The sequence below is a fragment of the Rutilus rutilus genome (genome assembly GCF_951802725.1).
Source record: "Rutilus rutilus genome assembly, chromosome: 6".
Taxonomy (NCBI): domain Eukaryota; kingdom Metazoa; phylum Chordata; class Actinopteri; order Cypriniformes; family Leuciscidae; genus Rutilus; species Rutilus rutilus.
In genome coordinates, this window is record NC_140214.1 from 8,275,699 (window position 1) to 8,294,008 (window position 18,310).

Below are 18,310 nucleotides of genomic sequence, written 5' to 3' on the forward strand. Positions count from 1 at the left end.
AAATTAAAAAATTGCAGTATGATAACCAGTTTTTACCCAAACACCATAGTCATTAATACTACAATAAAACGACTACCATTGTCAATAAATAAATAAATAAATAAATAAATAAACACTCCTTCTTTGAATATTATATATTAAGATTTTACAGTACTAAAATTAACTGGAGCAATTATTAACTTTTTTTTTTTTTTTTGTAGAAACTGTGGTTCCATTTTTGCAAAAGACAGTCTGTCCTTGGTGCTGGGGGTAATTCATAAAAATGTCCTACTGGATTAAGTTTGAAAGTACTGATGAAGTTCACTTCTGTATTCCAGCACCTTAAATAAGTTTTAATAATGCTAATGTTAGAAAACCCAAGGATGTCTGTGACATTTCGGCCAATTATATTCATAGTCAAGAGTCTTTCTCTTAGTTTTTAGCTCATACTGTGTGCATTGACATTCAAGACTGAATAAATTCTGATACAGTAATTATCCAAATATCTCTCCTCACAACGAGATCATGTTCTCACAGTCTCAGTTCTCAGTTCTTTTTTCCTCTTTCTAAATTGTCTGTTTGATGTGCAAGTCTGGCTGTCACATCATTTGTTTACTTTTTCGTCTGCACTTATGTTAATTAAATGTGGTTTTGCAGATCGCCTATCGAGAGAGAGAGAGAGAGAGAGTTCTCAGTTCCTAATGAGCCTGAAGCTTCTTGGAGGGCTATGGGATGTATACAGGTAGGAAAAGCTTTTTAATGTCAGCTTCTAAAAAGTGCACAGGCCTGGAGCGATCCCTCGTTCCTTTCCTCCGTTTCACCGCATCCCCCGGCATTTCCTGTAACCTCACATCTCTATCCTTCTCTTTTCCTCTCTGTTTGCTTTCGCTCATATTCAAAACCCCTTTCAGGTTGGGTTTGCCCCAGAGGAAGGGGCAGAGCTGAGCATAAAACAAAGATGTCCGTCAGCATTAACAGTGATTTGCTCACCTCTGCCAGTGCTGTAGTGCTGGAGTTTGTCACTGTACACAGCCTCCTTATTGTAAGCTCGTTTCCTAGGAGAGAAAAAGGGGGAGAGAAAATAAAATTAAAACATATAATCTGGATTTGCTCGGCTGGCTGAAACAAGTGTCTGAGTCTTATAGCATTAGGGTTAGCCTTATAGGGGCTTTTGCACCGGAGGAACCTTTTCATAGTTCCTGGAACTATTGGCGAAAGTACCCAGATTTTGGCGTGTTCACACCGCAGGAACTAGGAACGATTTTAGTTCTAGGAACTCCTCTTTGGAGGAACTAATTTAGCTCCTACTTCAGAGTAGGGTCTAAACCAGCACTATAGGAACAACCAGTGACTTTAGTGTATGCTGATTGGCCGAACGCACGTGAACCATGTTTTTTTTAAAGTTGTGTAAACACACAGATTATAGCCTATATATTTACTCCAGAAACTAACTCTACGAACACGAAAAACAGTGATAGATGGGCCTCTTAACCTTTACGCTAAGAAGAAAATCCAACGCAAATTTGAAGGGGCCAAGCAAAACACTTGTGTATTTCTGCTCAGCTAGCAACACTGGACATCAATGCAACGACTGATACCAAATCAGACACAATCATTTGGTACATGTACCATAAAAACCTTCAAACTTCACTCTGGGACCTGTGGTCCCATCCCCCAAACAGGGCAAGAAGGTCTTCTCGTTACCATGGCCACGATCAGATAAGTTAGTTTTATGACCCGTAGCAATGTGAATAGGGTCCTGCTACAAAACCTACAGATGTTAGAACAGACTCTCCTGCATTCATTTATCGATGAACTGATTAACATGAAATTAACATGCATTCCAGAACATTTTGTGAATGATTTACTGCCTTGTGTTGTCTTTTAATACTATTATCTGTTGATACTAGTATCTCTTTGATACTATATATCGTATTATAGACCCACAGTCAACGTAACCCCACGCATACCATGTTTGGTCTCTATTAATTGGTACTTTGAAGATCGAAATGATTGTGTACATGATATGCCGATAGCTGTGCAACATATTAGTACTACAAGAATCTTTCTTAGTTTCGTCATCAGAAACCAATCCAGCATGCCATTGCAAATGAGCATGCTTAGAACAAAAACTCATAAATCAACCACAGAAGAAACTCCCGCTTGTGAAATTCCACCCTTCTCATTGGTCAAGCAAACTCGGAAAGGTGTGACCTTTGTCAAGCTTTAAAAGGCCTCATCACTGACCCTTCCCACTTTTTAGCTTCTTGGCTTCTTTGCTGCTGGCCTCACTGTTACTCCTCACGTTGATACTACTCCCCCCCACTGGGGCCCAGGGCCCAACAGGCCTGAGCAACGTAGGCCTGAGCAATGCCATGCTTTCATACTCCCAAAAGGGAGTCAGACTTTTCTTCAATCCAGGAAACTGCTACTTTACCACCGCGGAATGGGCAATGATCAACTCCTGGCCTTCTCGGCACTTCAGGATGCCGTGCCGTCCAGCGTGCCTTCAGCAGGCCCCCGGGCTGCAAGCTCCGACCCACAACAGCGTCGAAACCACCATGCAAGTCATCCTCATCTTCTCCATCAAGCAGAGAAGAAAACGATGGCAACTTGCACCATGACTTTTGACACTCACGGACTCATCAACGAACTCAATTTTCAACCACTTCAAAAATTGTCCACGATTGCAACTGACCATGCAAGTATCAATTTAATGAGGTGCTCTGAAAATGATAAGCTGATGGCTCTTTTCATAGTTAAATAGATCTTTTCCATAGTTCTATTTCCTGCTTCCGGTTCCATAACACTCACCATTTGACCTATGCATGTATGTATGAATGTATGTATGTTTGTTTAGTTTAGTTATGTTTGTGCTTTAGTTAATAAAACTTGTGCACAATTATGTATTTGGTTTCTGAGCCTGCTTGCAACAAAGTCCATTTTACGATCTTGATCTTGTTACATGCTCTAAGTGCTGTACATGCTAAGAAATAATAATTTTTCGGTGACCATGAAAGATATACTTTTCTTAGAATAAATGAATAATCAAAGAGTTCGTTGGAACTGATTAATTGATTGTAATATTAATTTAGCTTACCTCAAAGTTAATCTAATTAACTGACCCAAATATTAATAATTAATCATAATTGGTAATTATGAGTTATTATTAATATTTCCCCTTTGAGCTAATATTGTTACATCAACCACATGGCATACGCTAATAACTTTTTATATACTGTCTACTTTCTATGTATAACAGTTCTATCTAATAACGTATTAGACAGGACTGTTAGACAGATCGTAAACATATGAACATGGATGATGCCAGCACTGTGTGGTCTGGAGTTCTCAGCGCTGTCAAAATAAAGGTCCGCCGCACCGTCAAAATAAAAGTCGCAACAACAAGCGCGGCTTACGTCACTTGCACTTGCGAATGCAACCAGGAAAATGTTCCTAAGGGAGCCATTAGTTCTCGGGGAACAACCCTGGTGGCTAGTTCCTGGAACTACCCGGTGCGAAAGCCCCTATTGTGTGACATTATAAGTGTCTAACATTTATTCGCTGTTTTAAGTGGGGCAGAGTTATTTTGTAGGTCACAGACGTTCTTTGAGAATAGTTGTTTTGGTGGTGGTCTGGTGTTGTCAAGGATACAAAAAGGAAGTCAATTCGGGCCAAATGACAGTTTATTCTGGCAAAAAGCCACCCACTCAAGTCAGGAAGAGACGGCTTGATTGACGTCATGCCAAGTGACCAATCGCAGTTGGCTTTGCCTTTGTGTGTCATTTAAGGTGCTATATTCAATATTAATACCACAATAATAGTTAGGCACAGAAAAGGCCTTTCAAAAGCTTTATGATCTAAATTTCTGGTTTGCTTTTGTATATATATATATATATATATATACATACAATTCCTTTTATTTGTGGATTAAAAGCATGAATTGCTTACTATTTACAGGAATTGCATCACCTCACTCATCATTAATGTTCCCCTACAGCAAAGAACCAACTTATATAAAGACCAATTTATCAGCATGAGGTGATGCTTGTGCTCTGATGAGAGCTAGTGGCAGTCCTGAGACTGACTCTAACCAATGGGATTTGAAACATGGAATGACACTAACAGATCACTGGTCCGGAGCCCAGAGTAAATATATATGTCGTGGCCATGAGTGAACAATTCGTTCCCACAAATTAGGAATTGGTCCCCGTGTTTTAGTAAGTTGTGGCCATGATTAACTAATTCACTCACTTGTTTTAGTTAAATCGTGGCTTCGAATTAAGAATTAGTTCCCAGTTATTAATTTGTTTCCTCATTTTAGTAAATCGTGGCCACTAATTGGTTCCCTAGATTTGATTTAACATAAAGAAGGGAGCAAATTATGACAACCTGGCCACAATTTATTAAATCAAGGGAACAAATTAGTAAAATGTGCTGACGTATTAGTAAGTCGTGGGAATAAATTGTTTATTCAGCAAGGATGCAATGAACTGGTCAAAAATGACATTAAAGACATTTATAATGTTAAAAGATTTATATTAAAAAAAAAAGGTATTCTATTGAACTTTCTATTAATCAGTAAAAACTGGAAAAAAATTATCACGGTTTCCACAAAAACATTAAGCAGCACGACTGTTTCCAACATTGATGATAATAAGCAGCAAATTAGCATATTAGAATTATTTCTGAAGAATCATGTGACACTGAAGACTGTAGTAATGATGCTGAAAATTCAGCTTTGCCATCACAGGAATAAATGACATTTTAATATATGTTAAATCAGAAAACAGTTCTTTTAAATTGTAATTACATTTCACAATATCACTGTTTTTGACTGTATTCTTGATTAAATAAATGCAGCCTTGGTGAGCATTTGTATATGACTCCATTGCAGATATTTTACAATGTATATACGTTTTAAGTAAAAGGATGAACCGGGAACACATTTAGCTAGTCTGAACTCGCTCGTGTCTTTCTGTCCTTGCGTGCACATGCAGCAGCCACATGTCTGGCTCCATAATGGCGAACTCACCTGCTACAGACTATAGATATGGCCACCAGAGACACGATGAAGACCACTCCAGCCGCGGCTGAGCCCGCAATCAGCGGCAACTGCTCCCTCAGCTCTGATTTATAGTCGTCTAGACAGAGAGAGACAGGATGCATTAGGCTACAGAAATAACTGAAATGGCCACTGCCTATAGAGATGAAATAGGGGATGAAAGAACATAAACAAAACATTTCAAGAGAACCTATTCAGGGAAGCGTTTCATGGACTGCATGAATAGGAGAATGAAAGAGAGGGGGAGGCGGCACAAAGTCGTACGGAAAACGGAAGAATAGGAGAATGAAGAATTCTGAGGAGGTGTGAGCTTTGAAAGAAATAGAGGAGAAGGGAGAGAGGGATAATAGAGTGATACAATGATACAAAAGGAAGTGCTGAAACACGGCGGTCAGGTAATACTAATGCCTGTTGCTGACAGATGTCAACTGAGAATGAGTGATGGAAAAGGATAGATGGAATGAATAGAGGGAAGGAAAAACACTTAAGGTACACAGCTGAATGACAGTGACCAGTGAAGTGTGTGTGAGTGAAGTGTGCGGCCCATCAGCACAGCAAATCCCACCGTCACAATCTTAAAACAACAAAGACGAGGATGGGATGTCCTTTCTCGATGTTCAAATACAGCCAAACCCTCGACCAGCTCACACATGAAACATCTGTGTGGTTTGGAGAAGCTTCTTTGAGGCCGTAGCTTGCTAAGCTACAAGCTTCTCATGATTTTAAGGAGCTAAATTGCAGTCATGCTAACTAATAGTTAGCTACAGTACAAACAAACAAAATGTGGCTAGCTACATGAAGCTATGTAAACATAGAAAGGTACAGAGAGAAAGAGAATATCAGATAGAATAGGAAAGAAAGCTGGGGGGAAGAAACAAGAGGAAGCATGGTGAATAGAGCAAGATAGACTGATATACATCATGATTTGTCATTACGTGTGCGACAGACAGATCTAATCCCTTGAAAAAGCTGCAAGCTACATGAAAAACTAAAAAAACTGGTTTATGAATTTCATCCCATTGTATGTAAACTTGCTATGTACGAGTTGCATTTTGCACAAAACTGTTCAAAAGTTTGGGGATACATTTCAAACAACTGATCTTTAAACCATTAATAATAAGAAATGTTTCTTGAGCAGCAAATCAGCATATTATAATGATTTCTGAAGGATCATGTGAAGACTGGAGTAATGACGCTGAAAGTTCAGCTTTGCCATCAGAAGAATTAATACAAATCTATTAAAATAGAAAATGGTTATTTTAAATTGGAACTATATCCCTGTTTACACCTGGTATTAAGATGCGTTTTGGTCGATCCAATCACAAGTGGATGATGCTAAATACAGGTGTAAATGGGGTCTAAAATATTTTGAGCTTGTCTACTTTTGACCACTTCCAGAGGTAGTTGAAAACGCATTTGACCAGATTGCTTTCTTAAGCCTGGTTCACACGGCAGGATAATTAGGCCGATTTTAGCCCCGATTCACCCCTTCCGACAATCTTAAGGATGCTCCGATTATCGTAAAATAATCTGATCAGATATTCCTGCCGTGTGTGGTGTGTTAAGACTGCTCTCGTCTGCTCGGAAGGACGTCGGGACCGCTCCGATCTCAAATCGGGGATATCCAACATGTTGGATTTTTTTGGCCCGATTTCTCCTCGTGTGTGGTGTCCCCCGGAGACAAACGAGCACGCAGCCTGTGGACTGTGGCGTGTAGCCAATCAGAAAGCGAGGTGACGAGGCGGCGAGGAAGCACCGGGAAACAAAATCAAAACAGCCGGCGGCATGGCGCACCAGAAAGTCCGGTGGACGTCGGAGATGGAGGACCAACTGATAACGTTTTTTTTTTTTCGGTTAAAAACAAACTACAAACTATCGCCACTGCATCCTCTTCGTCCGACATGATTGTTTACTCTGAAGTCACGTTTCATCTCGAGGGATTTTGCGAGATTTCCCATCTGACCTGGGAATGCTCGGGAGTCAAATCGGTTTGTGTGTGATGTGTTGATTTTGCCGTGTGGCTGCGCACCACACACTGTACGACCAAAACTGTTAGACCCGTGATTTTTTATTGCCGTGTGTGGGCTCTCTCAGGTTTGGAAAATCGGCCGACAAATTTAAAATCGTCCCGTGTGAAACAGGCTTTAGTGTAAACGCTCATGTGGTCAAATGCGTTTGACCAGCAACAAAATACCTAATCTCTACTCTACTCTCTGCCTACTGACCTAATGTGTAAACATTACAGGGAACGCAAGTTTATTTTGTCCATTAGATTGAAAGATTTGAAAAAACCCATTCATTTACCAGCCCATAGACCCTCCCCTCGAAGAAATCAGGACAGAAGTGTTTGAAAGTGAACAAAAGAGACGGATTAAAACACCAGGAGTAAACTGGAATGTGTTTCCCTCGTCCACTTGTGAACCTATCGCCCAAAATACATCTTAATACCAGGCGTAAACAGGGACTATACACCTGATATAGTGTCTTACCGACCCCAAACTTTTGAATGGCATGTGACTTTCCACAAATAATTTTTCTTTGAACGACGGTGTATTGAAACATTGCATATGTATGACTGTGTAACTATGTGTGTCATAGCATACTAGATTTAAACAAGTGCACTGATGGTCGTTCTTAGCATGCTGGCTAAATCCATAATGGCCAACAGGAAGTAGAGCAGTCTCTGTGAGCACTGGGCTTAAACACACCTCATTTAACAGAATCATTTCTTCGTCATTACACCTGGCTGTCAAAACGAGAGAGCGAGAGACTCCAGGGAGAGCATGTGTTGTGATTCTGGAGAAGGTGTGTGTGCGTGAGGTGGACTTCTCTCCCCCGTGATTGGTGCTAATTGTCGTAACGAATGTCGTGCCATGGCAGAATGCCAGTGGATGTACCCGTTAGCGGTCGCGGAGCGAATGCAGGCACTAATTACTTTAGTGAGTATGACGGCACGGAGACGACGGCACGGAGACGCCTGCACACACGCACAGGAAGTTTTGTCTTCATCAGTGTGACATCACCGTTGTCTATCTGTATATTGACTTAATTTGTTTAAGTGTGTAAATACTATTTGTCTGCACTGTGTGATGAACAGTATGTATATGTGTGAGTCCGTCTGTTTTTTGAGTACATGTCTGTTTATGTATACTGACATGGGTAAATTAGTTGCATGCTTATGCATGTGTATTGCATGCGTATTGCATGCTGGTGTGATTTGCATGACTGTTTTGTGTTCCAGTTTCAGGTGTTTGAAACTGAGGTGTTGCAAATACACAAAACAAACACATGCATGCAGCAATACAATTAAGCCATGCAAATACTCAAACACACTGAACATGCAAAAAACACAACAAAACTTGCAGTACATGCACAGATTGCACACAACTGAAACTGAAACACAAATCAAACATGTAAATCACACATGCAACATGCAAAACATAAATGCATATACAAATCATGCACACACTCACGCAACAAACAAGCCATGCATGTTTTGAGTGTGTATTTTAAATGCTGATTTGCAAGTTTGTTGTATCCATATGTGTGTATGTGATGTGTGTGCTTATGTTCATTGTGTGTTTGTTGCATGTGTGTAGTGTACTGTAGCTCAAACAGTAGAATATGGTGCAGCTGTAGCAATGCCAAGGTCATTGGTTTGATTCCTAGGGAATGCATTAAGTGATAATATGTATACATTGAATGCAATGTAAATGACTTTGGATAAAAGTGTCTTTAAAATGCATGATTGCAGGTGTAAAGCCCAAGGTGTAAAGCCCAATTATAGTCAAGTAAGAGTATGGGCTCTATCTTGCACCCAGCGCAATTGACTTTGGTCAGCGAAAAGAGGAGGCGTTAACCTAAGCTAATTTGGGTGGGTTTCTCCATCCCAATACAATATCACTTCTCTGTCTTTTACGGCCCTGACGAGAACGTTGGTCTCCTCGGCTGTGAACCGCTCCTGGCGTGCGCCTGGCAAATCCGCCATGGATAACTATGAATAATAGCAATCCGCCATGGAACAAGCGCGCCTGCTCTTAAAGGGAATGTGAGATGTCGCTCTGATTGGTTTATTTCACGCCCAAACCACACCTATGAGTAATGTAGCTACTTCAGACCAACCCATTTTAGATTTATCAGTCATAAGAATCATTTATCCCGCCGGTATAATAGCAACAGCACCCGAGATCCGCCCACAAAGTTACTTGTGTTTCGCGTTTGATACTTGCGTTTCAGATCGTTAAAATAGGTCCATATATTTCACATTGTCTAACAACAGGGCCATGCTCACACATTAGACCTGTGTCTCTTTGTGTGTGTGTCCCAGATTGCCAGTGCAGTTCAGTTATATTAAAACCAATTTGATAGCAAAGACAAGGAGGGTTGTGTAAAAGATGAAGCCTAAAAAATGGATGCGCAAGTGAGCTGGACAGGTAAATTGTGTGTGTGTGTGTGTGTGTGTGGCTCCAGGAACTAGCCAGCTGCCTGGCGGATGTCTTTCTGTCCTGTAGAGTCCAGTCCCTCTTGGCATCCATAGTGTGTGTGTCCCTGGCACAGTCGTCAGGCAGGATATGCTAGACTACAGATACAACGCCATTAATCAAACCAAAGAGAGAGACAGAGGTTACAAGAGAGAGAGAGAGAGAGAGAGAGAGAGAGAGAGAGAGAGAGAGAGAGAGAGAGAGAGAGAGAGAGAGAGAGAGAGAGAGAGAGAGAGAGAGACGCTTTATGTTTCTTGTTGTTCATTTTAAAGTTTGAAATTTCCAAAAATCATCAACAAAACAGAAAAAGACTGGACTTGGAAAAAAATAAAACGCACCCCAAATGAAACAAACGGAATGTTTCCTTTGTGTGTGTGTGTGTTTTCAGAACTAATAAATGAAATGAGCCCTAAGACACAATAAAAACATCCACTCACTTCCGCTGAGAGAGAGTGAGAGAGAGTGAGAGAGAGAAAAAAAACAGAGAGAAAGAGAGTGAAGACAGTGTTAGAAAGAATGAGAAAGTTTGCTGGGAGGAACCAATAAGACAACAAAGCATGACAGACAGACAGACAGATAGATAGACAGATAGATAGACAGATAGATAGATAGATAGATAGATAGATAGATAGATAGATAGACAGATAGATAGATAGATAGATAGATAGATAGATAGATAGATAGATAGATAGATAGATAGACAGATAGATAGATAGATAGATAGACAGACAGACAGATAGACAGATAGATAGATAGATAGATAGATAGATAGATAGATAGATAGACAGACAGATAGATAGATAGATAGATAGATAGATAGATAGATAGATAGATAGATAGATAGATAGATAGATAGACAGACAGACAGACAGACAGACAGACAGACAGACAGACAGATAAATAGACGGACGGACGATGCACTATTTTATGATCGAATCAGGAAATAAAATGTACAATCGTGGTTTTGCAGATCAAAAGCAAACTTAAAACATTACATGTCACATCCTGATGTCACATGTCTTTACGGGATCTTTACGGGATGTGTGTGAATGCACGCACAGATTCCAGAAAATCACTGGCAGTGTGAATGAACCAAAATCAAATGAATCCGGGACAAATTTTCAGTGTATTTTCTGGAATCTCTGTGTGAAAGGGACTAGTGATAATCATACAAAAATATACGAGCATAAAAAATAGAATAGTGGAGCGTTTCTTTCGACACAACTCTGCTCAAGGAATGAAATCACCCAGATCCAAAAAGTGCCTCCGCACACACACACACACATACACACAGGCATTGGCGTGGGGGTTCGTACCATCTGTGAGGCTTTGGAAGCACATTTTGCTGCTGTATTTGCCGAAACCAGCAACAGTCCTGGCTCGAACCTGCATCACATACATGGTGCCCGGCCGTAGTCCGTCCACACGAGCCGTATTCGTCTGACTCCTCACCTGTGTGGAGTTCACCTCAGACAGCTCCTGAGAGAAGACAGAGAGAGATGTACGTGTTTTTCAAACAATTACAGATTTCACACATTTGTTTCTCCCAGATAGCAATGAGACCAAATGGAGACCTTTGCTTAAGTCCATCACTTATCAGAGGTTTCCCTTTAGAAAAAATACCCTAACAATTGCATATTTGTCTCTTTTAGAGTTTTAGAAGAGATCTAAACAATGTCACAAACTGTGCTCAGATTTGTCAAGATACCAAGGTCTGCAATGACAGTCAGAGATCTCAATATAAGCTCAAATTATTATCCAAATGACATTTTACCTACATTTTTTAAATTGTATAGCTCTGTACACGTACTCAGTTCTCCAAAATTATTATAGGAGAAACATCTGAAATGACATTGACACCTAAAAGAAAAGAAAACTGAGCTCTCTATTTAGGCTTGTGAGCTATAAAAATGGAACCTCTGACTCTAAGCAATAACACGTTCCTTTTTGGAAGGAGAGTTTAATAAAATGAGGCTCTTTGAACAGCCGCCGACAAGCACTGATTCCATAAAAAAAAAAAAATACATTTAGGAGCAGACGAGACAGTAATGTGTGTGAGTGAAAAGTGATGAGATTTCACTTTCTAAACTCCATCAACACCTCACCAAGAGAAAGTGTGTGCAAGTGTGTAGAGAGAGAAAGAGAGGGTGCTAGACTATAATAGGCCAAATAATTCATCCTGTTATCATAACTGTCTTTATTGCATTAGAGCAGTGGTTCCCAACCTTTTTTCCAGGAGTCCCCTATTTTAACATTCAAAAGGAATTGCATCAAACTGGTAATCGTTTCATCCCTACTTGTAACCCTTAGACTAGAGTGAGCTTGGCGACCCCTGGTAAATCTTTAGTGACCCCTAGTGGGGGTCAGGACTATATATATTTAAAATAATATATATACACACACACACACACACAGATGTTTCTATGGGCCGGGATACATAAGCCATCCCCCATATTGGAACAGTCAAAGCAAAAAATTCGAGAGCAAATTGTCTGCAACCAAAGTTTGAGGCATGTATGATTATCTATATCTGCAATAGACTTCAGCAGATGATTTTGCTAAACTAACACAATACAACAAGGCGGAGGCATTAGCTAACATGTCATTAAAAAATTACGATAGTATAAAAACCTGTAGTAATGAGTTCATACATATTAAAACACAAGCCAACAAATTCTCACCAGTGAAAGGTTATCCCATTTCTTCGGGAATTTAAATCTCGGCGGTTTCACAACCAGAAGCTGCACAATGTTGTGGCATTGTATACATATCTATGGTCCTGACCCCCAGCATTATGCCTGCTACAAACTCTGCGATTTGGGCAATCTCACAAGATCAATTCAAATCACACTGTACGACGTGGATCTAATAAACTCGGGTTCGCCATGTATTTAGACTGTACGATGATGGTACCTATTGAATCGTAGGCTACAACGCAAGTTAGTATAGAAGAATAAAACGTTATCAGCATGCGCTAGTGGTAAACAAATAGAGCAAGATGAATCACACTTTGTGGTTTTAATGTTCACTGAAAAAAGAGGAGGAAGCGAAAGAGGAGAATATGAACGTGGTCATGGCTAGCGAAAAGAGGCTAACTTGCCAATTTTGTCAACGGAGCTTGAGGTAAGTGGTTTTAAGTTTAAGCGCCATGTAGTATTGGTCGATACACCATTTTATGTTGCATTTTTATTGTCGTAGCAGCAAACACACTGTGAGAAGATCATGCTAAATGTCTGACACTGTCAGAAAATTATCTCAGGCTATCCTTGTTCGCAAGACCGTGACAATGGCTGTCTCTGAACCTCTCTCACTGTAAGACGTAGGACCACCGTTCAGGACCCCCGGCCACAGAATTCACCACGATTGGTCATCTTTTGTCTGGGAATGTGTACTGTGCATTAGAGTGCGTTTTTAAAATTAAGAAATGGCATACCATCATTTTATTGTCATTTAAATATATAGTGCGGTTAGCAATGCAGAAATTTTTCCACAGCAGCTTTCAAGTCAACATGACATCGAAATTGACCATTTAAGATCCAATCAATTTCTGATTGAAAAAATCTAACCCTTTCCTACATTGTTTCAGGTTGAATACCTCAATTCATTTGAGAATACAGTCACGTTATGGAAGTGAAATGCGTGGTAAACAGTGTTTCATGTTAACCTTAAAAACCAGCCTCCTTTATACTTCAAAAAAATAAGAAACCAGAAAGCTTCATGTTAATTTGGAAGAGATGAAAGGCAAAGAATACTTTGAGAATTATAAAAAAGCTAAATAAAAGATAGAAAACTTACAGCACTACTTTCCACAGGACACAGAAGCTGATTCACCAGTTAATGTCTACTGATGCGGTTCCATTGGATTTTAGTTTGCACTCATCAGTCAGCTCAAATACAAATGTGCCATGATATAAGACACTGAACAGATAAGAGTAAACCAGGATGAAATCTTGTGTGTGAAAATTAAATTACACTGGTTCATTTCAACTATAGACCGTTATAAAATGCAACAGATAAGATGTATATTCTTATATTGATGATGTAATGCGTCACCTCAGCGTGTGCATCTGTTCAAACACTAAAATATACAGTATAATCCACTGGAAAGCAATGACACTGGTTTAAACACAGTTATCACCCATACTTATCCCAAATTATTATTGAAGATGACTTAATTTTGTTATAAAAATCATAAAAACCATTGTAAAAATCATAACTTACACTGAACTTACTTAAGCTAGACAGTGGCACTATTTTCTTACCAAGGCTGCATTTATGTGATAAAAATGAAGTAAAAACAGTAATACTATTACTGTGATATATTATTATACAATTTTCTATTTCTATTAACATCGAATTTTCATGCAGTGGTCAGTTTTGAGATTTTGGGCTAGTTTACTCCTTCAATATGTGTTTTTTCAAGCTGCTATAAAGAAAACATTGAAAATATACATTAAGATGTTTATTTTATTACATTTTGTTTACTTGCGGCAGTACGTTTCTCCCGAATTTACCAAGAAGTTAGCATTCCAGCGCGACATGCCGAGCTCCGCCTGTTTACTGAAATCTGTCGTGACCGGTATCGTTGTAAAGCTCTGAGTCTCCTGCACAACGCTATGTAACCCAAATATGGGCATTTCCTTTCTATCAGTAACCAATCGTGAATGTCCAAAGGGGGATTTAAAGCTAACGACGATTTCTCATTTAGAGCTATTTAAATCTTTAACTGCCGTTTTCTCAAAATGAGTTTTTTGCGTTTTTTTGTCATTCTCCAGTACAAACATCTCAGCCTATGTAGCACCTGTGTACACCAAATTTTCCAGTTATACACTTAGCAGTATTCTGAAGATATTTTCAGAGGGATTTGTTAATAAATCATTCCTGGCCTGATTTATGTGACATTTTAATTAAAAAAATATGGCGAAAATCAATTTTTTATGGCTATGGACAGTATATTTTGATTTCCTAGGTAATGAAAGCATATATCCTGAAATCCCTCTGAATTTTTATTTTCATCTTGTGTGCAAACAAAATGAAAAAAGAATTTTGCACCTGGCTTTATCATATGTTCAGATCTATCTACCGAAAATATATGCAAAATCATGCATATTTAATGAGATAATGCCTACATTTGCATAATTAAACATACAAATTTCAAAAACTTGTAATACATTTTTTATATATACTTGTGTAAGTAATCAACTGAGGAAGTTTCATGGTGATATCTATTATTTAAAAATGTTACCCTATTCACATGTAGTGTCTCGCCTTAAAGGGACACTTCACCCATTTGCATTAAGCTTTGTATTGTTAGAAACCCAGTCATATATTATAATAAATGTGGATTTTTCATCCATTTTTCCCTGAGATGGGAGAAATAAGGATTTAAGTGTTTTACTTCCTGCTTATTATGACGTAAAAATCATCATTTTGCGTCATAATAAGCAGGAAGTCACATTTCATTGAAAAGTGTAGAGACTACAGACACTCGTTCCTCATCTTTCCCAGGGGGCGGGACCCGCTCACGCTACAGACCTATTACAGATCAGTGGGTGGGACTTGACTTTCTGAAAACTAAAAGCAATATCCTCCATCTTGTTTGGAAGCTAAGCTAACAGGCGCTGTGGAGACAGATGTAAAGTTATGACAATAGCGGAGGAGAGCACTCAATATGATATAGAGGAAGAGGATTTCAGAAGTCTGATGCTTGAATCAGGTGTTTGTGGCTACCTTTACAAGCCGCATTATAGCGAAGAGCAGCCGAGGCAGAAGACCTGCCTGCCGCGGACGAGGAGCCCGGACTGGCTCGGGTTAGGGCGGACTGGTGGCGCCGGTGATCTCACTATGCAACTACGAACCGCTACGAACACAGAGATAGAGTCCGACTGTGGCAAAGAATTTCAACAATGACAACTTCTCCTGGATGAAATCTCTGAATCAGACGAGGACACGGACACGGACGTTTGTGTTGTGAATCAGACGAGGACACGGACGTTTGTGTTGTGAACCATCCTAGTTTCGCACCGCATCTGACTGAACATCCAGGTAACGTTACAATGCAATAATTCACCACTTCGAAAGAAATACAAATGAAGAGTAATTCACTAATGAGTTCGCCAACTAACTAGACATTTTGTGTGAAATTAATTTCAAGCTCTGGTGGTAGCTAGCCTTGTAGACGGAAGAGTTATTTCTCTTAGGCAGATATGCGCTTTCTGGATTAGTGGGAGTGGCTTGCGCAGCTGTGCAATGTGGTGCATTGTGGGAGTTGGTGTCTTTCATACAAATGCGTCCTGAAGTTATTTTCTTTCTTTCCTCGGCCAAGAAGGCACCAAATTCAAAATTAATTTTACATTTCGACTACATATATGACCCACTTTCAATAAAGATCAATGTTCCCATGGGTGAAGTGTCCCTTTAAGAAGCATTTCTTATTATTATCAATGTTGAAAACAGTTGTGCTGCTTAAATGTGCAGAATGTAAGATTGACAGACAGCGGTTTAAATTTTCAAAGAAACGAGTATGTGAACTCAGCATGTCTCCTAAATATCTGCAAACATATTATGGTATATTTATGCTTTAGAACAGTCAACAAATTACATACAGCACCTTTAACATTTTTGAGGAAACAGTGACACATTTTTTTTCAGGAGTCTTTCTTAGATGAATAGTTCAAAGTTCCAAAGAACAGCATTTATTTGAAATAAAAATATTTTGTAACTTAATAAACATATAAGTACTAATAAAATTAAAATAAATGGTAGTGTACATACAGTATTTACAATTTGTCCCTACTTTACTTGCCCGAATACTGTTATGATCTATATATGTCACATTTTTTCTGTGTCTGTTTTGTCAGTTCCTTTTTACTTTGTTCTGTGTTTGTGCTGTGGGCGAAAGCAAAACGTGCCAAAATTAAACAATATTTCGGGAGTGAGAAAAAGGAGACCGATTTAGTGAAGACTCTCAGATACAGAAAAGCAAGACTTGCTGCAACATTCAATTTAGTTTTCAAGGTCTCATCAAAATTCACAGCAGCACGACGCTGAAAGCCCACGCTACACACGAAAACCCCCACTGTGATGGCCGAAGGCGAAATCTGTTTCTTAACAACTGCAACATAATAATAATAATCAGGGGGAAAAATAACAGTGATATCAATAATTGAGGTTCATGTCGTTTATGATTGACATGTGAAGGGGCAGGAGGTTTTTGTGTGTTGTCAGTAATTTACCAAACAAGACGGTGTGTCTAAATATGTGTCATCCTCACGGTAGTGAATGAGCAGAAATGAAAAGAGTCTGCACCTGACATCATCCCAGCCATAAAACACACATGAAGTGCACTAGAGCGTTGACATATAAATAATGAAGGACATCACAAACACCATCATGACCTCACCACTGGGCCATCAATAAATAAGAATAGCTAGTGTCATTTAGGGCATCAGATGAACAATTGTGTGTGTGTGTGTGTGTGTGTGTGACGGAATCTGACATTCTTTTTTTAAAGGAATGCTGTCATCATTTACTCATCCTCAAGTCATTCCAAACCTGTATGACTTACTTTCTTTTTGTTGAATGATTATTTATTCTAAACTTTTCCATACAATGAAAGTAAAAAGGGATGGATGCTGTCAACTCATAAAACATCACCATAAAAGAAGAATGACTTGTGCACAATATAAGTATTATATTATAATACTATATATTACATAAAGCTTGTGAGTATTCTGAAGTCATATGACAAATTTGTGTTAGGAACAGATTGAAATTTCAATCAATATTTGCTGAAATACAAGATTTTGTGGGTGAATAATAGCCCCTATTATGCTTTTTCGAAGATTACCTTTCATGTAGTATGTTAAAGTTCTGCAAAGTTTCAAATATCAAAGTGCACGATAAATGGAGGTATTGTCTTCAAAAAAATCTGCCTGAAACGAGTCCTCAGTAATTCCAGCCTTACTTCCTGCAATAACCTACAAATTAGGAACAAATTAGGAAAATGCCAGCCTGTTCTTCAATGTTTTTCAGTGGCTATCTGTGAACAACATTTACTTTGACCTGCCCTCAATCATGTAGCTGGAGCCTGGAAGGGTTTGGTTTGTGTTGGACATGTCAAGAAGACGCTGCTTTCTGTGAAAGCAAATCCACTTTGCATGCACTTCCAAAGGATGAGGACTTGATACGGTAAAAACAACACCATCGTTACTGTTCGTAGACCAAATCACGACAGACTGGGTCATCTGACCAATCAGAGCAGAGTAGGCTCTCGGAAAGATGGGGTTTAGAGAGACTGAATCCTTGATCGAATAGTTTCAGAAACTGAGATGAAGAAGAAGAGATGTACCTGCAATGTATATTGTGAGAAAAATAAAATGTTTTTAGACCTTGGATGCATGTAAACCGACTGTAGGAGACCTCCAGAACTAAAATGGTAGCCTTTAAAACAGCATAAGGGCGCTTTAAAAGCAGAAACCGTTACTCAAAATAGTGTTTCCACCTTCATTTGCATACCCCATTACCTCTGGGGGTTTATTAACCCTTTAAATGCTTTGCAACAGATCACAATCTGCCTTAAAACCTGTCAGAAACACTGCTGTTCTGGAGATTAACTAACCGCAGTGCTGAGTGACACAAATTAACACGATTTAAAAATAAATAAAAAACCAACAGCTCTTTTTAATGAGCAGAACAAACAATCTCAGATTCTGTTTTGTGATTTCTTAAAGACTCTCACGTCTTATCAAGGATGCCTTTGATTGTGGGCAAACAAATTAATCTG

At 39.1% G+C, this 18,310-nt stretch overlaps 1 protein-coding gene across 1 annotated transcript in view; it reads right to left on the bottom strand.

Annotated features, from left to right (window-relative positions):
• ephb1 (EPH receptor B1) overlaps positions 1 to 18,310 on the bottom strand; it is a 262,917-nt gene that overhangs the window by 36,831 nt on the left and 207,776 nt on the right. The window contains exons 7-9 of the mRNA XM_084411790.1: positions 10,842 to 11,004; positions 5,015 to 5,123; positions 970 to 1,034 (exon numbers count right to left, since the gene is read on the bottom strand). Of these exons, the coding sequence (XP_084267916.1) occupies positions 970 to 1,034; positions 5,015 to 5,123; positions 10,842 to 11,004 (337 nt within the window). The remainder of the gene's footprint in view (positions 1 to 969; positions 1,035 to 5,014; positions 5,124 to 10,841; positions 11,005 to 18,310) is intronic.